The 5,348-nt window shown below is 41.9% G+C and overlaps 1 protein-coding gene across 1 annotated transcript; it reads left to right on the top strand.

Moving 5' to 3' along the window:
• The first annotated feature begins 289 nt into the window (after positions 1-289).
• On the top strand, positions 290-1,961 carry LOC147446097 (uncharacterized). Its single transcript, XM_086526160.1, has one exon. It carries the CDS (start codon positions 362-364, stop codon positions 989-991), a length of 630 nt encoding a protein of 209 aa, XP_086382286.1. The 5' UTR covers positions 290-361; the 3' UTR covers positions 992-1,961.
• The last annotated feature ends 3,387 nt before the right edge of the window (positions 1,962-5,348 follow it).

Here is a 5,348-nt window from a genome sequence, read left to right as displayed (position 1 = left end):
GAGGACTATTGCACGGTTAAAGATTGAACGAGGCTATTTATCGTGATTACGTCAAGTTCGGGATGGACAACATTTGGAGTGGCCGCCACTATCAGTGAGTGGTGACAGATCACATGAAGTGCTACTCCAACGGGGCGGCCAGGGCTACTTGACCATGGAAGTATTCGGCCTCGCCGACCGCGACCTCGAGTTATACCAATTTTGTGGAGCTTTTGATTGCAGTCGTCCTTGGGTGGGAATAGCGTGATGTGTAAGTGAAAAGCTTGTAGTTCTAAAATAACACCATGCTTTAAAAAAAACCAGAACGAGCTGCAGGTTTAGGTTGGCGCCACGAGATGGCGGGCTAGAGCAGGGAGAGTCGATGAAGGGGCAGCCATGCAGTTCAAGGCTACCAAGTGGTGCATGGATTGAAGCAACCAACGAGCTGAAGTCCGCCATGTGTATAGGTGGAAGTCATGCAGGGCAGAAGTCGTCCACAGCATGTGAGAAGAGGAGGGAAAGTTGCACCAGATGGGGCCGGGGTTGTCAAGTGCGTGGGCAGAGGCAGAAGAATCCTCCATGCAAGGGAGTGACAACTAAGGGCATTAGAGGGTTGAGAGGATCATCCAGGGGCCATCAACGGAAAAGGAGAAAGAGAGAGGAGGAAGGAGTTACAACAAGGGCTGCCTGTGAGGATGCTGAAAGGCAAGCAGCTTTGGAGCAGAGAAGGCAACAGAAGGCCTTGGCTTTGGGGGCTGAGCTGGAAAAGGGGTCTGCTTGTCGAGCTGCCGTACAGGCTGATCAGGAAAGAGAACGCCAAAGGCAAGAGGAAACAGAACAATTGTCATTTGAGAAAGCAGAGGTGGAACCACCAATTGCAAGGGCGATTCCTGGAGGGCTAAAAACCGACTGCAGGGAAATCAGGTCTGAGGACGGCCAATTTTTTTGGAAGAAGGAGCGATGGGGTGTGCTGAAGGAAGGCCATCTGTGTAGGGGTCGACCAACTGCATGAAAAGCAAAGGCCACCACCATAAGGGGCATATGAAGCAGGCCGAGAGAAGCCAAGTAAGAAAAAGGCCGTCATCTGTAGATTGTCCATGGTTTTTGTGAGGGCAATATCATTGCATAGGGCTCTCATACTTCTGACTTGAATTAAAGTGGCTCATAGCCTGAAGGTTCTCCATCATCTTCTTTATTCTCGGCTCGATGACATCTTGTGCCTTGGCTTGGTTGTGTGCGTGTGTCACCCCAAGTTACGTGTGTGTGTGCGCCAAGAATGAGCGAGATAGGTTGCATGAGAGGATAAGAGAGGTATGGCAGGCATGAGCTAAAGTATATTTGAAGCATAAGTATCTATGTGATTGAATATCATTGTTTCGGTGTATGAGGAAAAAGTGCTTGATTGTGAATGTGTGTAATAGGTGGTGTCCGAGAGCGAGTCGATGCAATTGGAACTTGTAAATTGGGCTATATTAAGTGTGAGTTTGTGTGGTTTGGGGTGATGGGTATCTGCTGAGCTATAAAGAGGCAAGTCTACAACGTGTTGTGCGGGTTTTCTTCTTCCCCCATTCCAACATATTCAAGATTGGAGGCACATCAGTAATTTGGGCTTCAAAGCTATAGAAAATGGTCTCAATTTCTACCATGGAAGCATAATATGTAGCTATGACGGAGGCTAGCAAAGAGATTTTGTTGCTTCAAAGATTCTTGGAGGATCTTGGATACAGGTAAGACAATTGTGTCTTGTATAGTGATAGTCAAAGCGCTATTACTCTTGCAAAGAATTCATCCTTTCACTCAAGGGAAAAGAACATTGAGGTGAGAATCACTTCATACGCACTCGTTTGGAAGAGGGACAATTAAAGCTAGGAAAGACACACACAAGTGAAAATCCTACAGATATGTTTACAAAGGTAGTCAAGAAGGAGAAGTTAAACTACTGGTCATCTTCAATTGGCATTCAAGGAAAAGAAATCAGGATGAAAATCAGTTATACAGGTTTTGTGTGGAGATCAGTCTCCAAATGGGAAATTGTTAAGTATGGAGCCTGATTTACCCCTTGTAATTTTTGTATTAAAACTGCACATTTGTAAGCCTCCTATTATGAGGAGAATCCATCAATCTTGCGTGGAGAAAAATCATTTGGTAAAATATTCCGTTTTGTCCGAATATTATGGCTGGATGACAACCAAAAAGTGGTCAAAAAACGGCCGGTTGGTTGGTCGGTGGTCGTAAGTCAATGGCCGGTGGCCGATTTAAAGACGGAGTTTTCTTCTCAAGGGCACATTAGAGAGTCCAACTTGGACTTGGGCAGTTACACACTACTGCCTCTTATGAGAGAGGGAAGCCCTTTTGGCCTATAAAATGAGGCCTTTTCTACACACAAAATGTAGCATTGTGATGCATTGTAAAGTTGATGCAACAAGGTGTGTGTGAGGTGGTGAGAGTGAAGCAAGGCGAGAGCTCCATAAAAGGTATAATCCCTTTGTAACCTACTTCTTGTTTGAAGTACTAAAGCCATTGAGGGCCTGCTTTTTTGTGGATGTAACCCACATTTGATGAACCATTAAGTAAGCTAATCTACTATCTACTTAGCTACGTCCTATTTCCTAACAATTGGTATCAGAGCAAGGTTTTCTTGTAGCTAAAGTATCTCAAGGAAAGGATTCCTTGAATTGAGTGGGAGTAATGGGGGAGGAAGGGAATCTCAAGATTGATAAGTTCAGCAACAAAAACTACCAACACTGGAATATGTAGATTGAAGACTATCTCTACCAGAAAGACCTTTATTTGACACTAGATGGTCTTGCAAAGAAGCCTACAACAATGGCATATGAAGCATGTATTGTCCTTGAGCGAAAGGCATTAGGAACAATCCGGCTATTTTTTGCGTCAATGGTGGCCTTCAACGTTTAAAAAATGAAGACCACGAAGGACTTGATGAAGTCACTAGATGGCCTCTACGAGAAACCATCGGCATCCAATAAGGTATTTCTCATGAAGCACTTGTTCAATCTTTTTCAACGATGAAGTGCAAGCCCTTCTTATACTATTATCTCACCGGATAGTTGGGACAACCTTGTGATGGTTGTAACTCTATCTCTGACACAAAGAATCTTAAGTTTGATGATATTGTGGGTGTTATTCTAAGCGAGGAAATGCGAAGGAGATCCACATGCAAATCATCAAGTGTTTCAATTCAGAAGAAACAAGGGGAAGATGGAAGGAGAGGTTGAAAAACCAAAAGAGTCATGATTGCTCAAGGTGGAGCAAGTCACACACAAAATCAGTTCTTGAATGTTGGAACTGTAGCAAGAAGGGCCACATCAAGAAGGATTGTTGATCCAAGAAGAAGAAGGAGTCAAAGTCTCAAGACAGCAAGCCAACATCAGAGGCCAATGTGGCACCTAAAGTAGAGAAAGAAAGTCTAATTCTCCCATTAAACAACGTGTCTAACTCCTAGACAGTAGAGGATTTTGAGGCTTCATTGCATGAGACACCACACAAGCAACATTTCCAAGATTACACCAAAGGTAATTTGGGGAATGTATACTTGGGAGATGATGAAGCTTGTGATATTTTTGACAAAGGTACAGTTTGTGTCAAAACTGCTAACAAAAATGAAAAGAAGATTAATGATGGTAGGCATGTTCCTTCTCTTCGCAAGATTTTGATCTCTACAGGACAATTGGACGATGAAGTTCACAACATTGCATTTGGAAACAAACGTTGGAAGATCTCAAAGAGATTTTTGGCAGTTTCCAAAGGAGAAAATGTTGGTACACTGTACTTGTGTATTGTTAGCATGCAATCTTTAACTTGTGCAACGGCCATAGAAGTTGATAGTGCAGTATGGCACTACCAGGGTATATGAGTGCAAAAGGAATACAAATCCTTCAATCAAAGAAGCTTCTACCAGGTTTGAAAGAAGTGGATTTAGAATTTTGTGAAGACTGTGTTTATGGTAAATAAAAGAGGATAAATTTCAAAAAGCAAAAAATGAAAGAAAAAATAAAATTTTTGAATTGGTTCATTCTGATGTCTGGGGACTATGCAACTAGGAAAAAACGGGTTTATGTAATGAAGAATAAGTCGAATGTGTTTTTCATATTTCAAAGGTGGAAAGCCTTTGTGGAGAATGAAGCACGTACCAAGATTAAACGCCTCATATCCAAAAATGGAGGAGAATATTCCAGCAAAACTTTTGAAAGATATTTTGTTAGCAATGGCATTCAGAGGCAAAGAAAACCCCAACGACACCTCAGCAAAATGGAATTCTGGAAAGAATGAACAGAAAAATCATGGAGCGAGCACAAAGCATGCGGCTACATGCAAAGCCTAATGCTTGAGCTTTGGGCACAAGCAGTAAGTACGTCTGTGTACTTAATCAACCGGTCACCCTCAATGGCATTGGATGAAGGAGTTCCAAAAAAGGCATGGACATGGAAAACGGTGAATTATGTATTTCTCAAAGTGTTTGGGTGTGAGGCTTTCATGCACATAGATTGAAGCCTAAGGTCAAAGCTAGATGCAAAGTCAAAATAGTGTTTCTTCATTGGTTATGGAGAAGCTGACTTTGTGTATCACATATGGAATCCTGAATATGGTAAAATCTTTAGAAGTAGAGATGTAAATTTCAATGAACAAAATATGTACAAAGGCTAACAAACAAAAGACACAAGTGATGAGTACATGGAGCTTCAGCACGGTGAAGACTCAAGGAGTGCAAATAGTGACAATGTGCAACGTGAACCAAATGAGGAGCCTCAACCTATGCTCTAAAGACCTACAAGAGCAAGTAGACCTCGAGATTTGTTTGTTCCTTCCTTCACCCATCTCGTGATCTCAGATTCTGGAGAGCTGAAATCATACAAAGAAGCTATGCAACACAAATCCAAAGAAGAATGGGTGAAGAGTATGCAGGTGAAGATGGACTCGTTACATTGCAACCAAACATGGGAGTTGGCTGAGTTGCCTAAAGGTAAACATGCACTATAGAACGAATGGGTGTACAAGTTGAAGGAAGCAGAAGATGGGAAGAAAAGGTACAAATTTAGGCTTATGGGGTAAAAGGGTTTTCTCAAAAGAAAGGTATTTATTTCAATGAAATATTTTCTCCTGTTTTAAAAATAAATGCTTGTCTTAAGCTTTTGGCTGCTCATGTTTTAAATCTTGAGCAAATGGATGTACATACGGCATTCCGTCACGGTGATTTAGAGGAGGAAATTTACATGCTTCAACCAAAGGAATATGAAGTAAAATGTAAGGAAAAAATGGTTTGCAGATTAAAGAAGAGCTTGTATGGTTTAATGCAAGCATAAAGACAGTGGTACTTGAAGTTCAATTGATGGATGTTGGGTCATGGATTC

Source organism: Adiantum capillus-veneris, chromosome 12 (genome assembly GCF_014529385.1).
Source record: "Adiantum capillus-veneris isolate H3 chromosome 12, ASM1452938v2, whole genome shotgun sequence".
Classification (NCBI taxonomy): Eukaryota; Viridiplantae; Streptophyta; class Polypodiopsida; order Polypodiales; family Pteridaceae; genus Adiantum; species Adiantum capillus-veneris.
Note: the sequence above shows the minus strand (reverse complement) of the source record. Positions and strands in the feature narration are given on the sequence as shown.

Bases quoted from the DNA above. Each gene is read 5' to 3' on its own strand.
- LOC147446097 (XM_086526160.1), top strand. From the start codon at position 362: ATGAAGGGGCAGCCATGCAGTTCAAGGCTACCAAGTGGTGCATGGATT.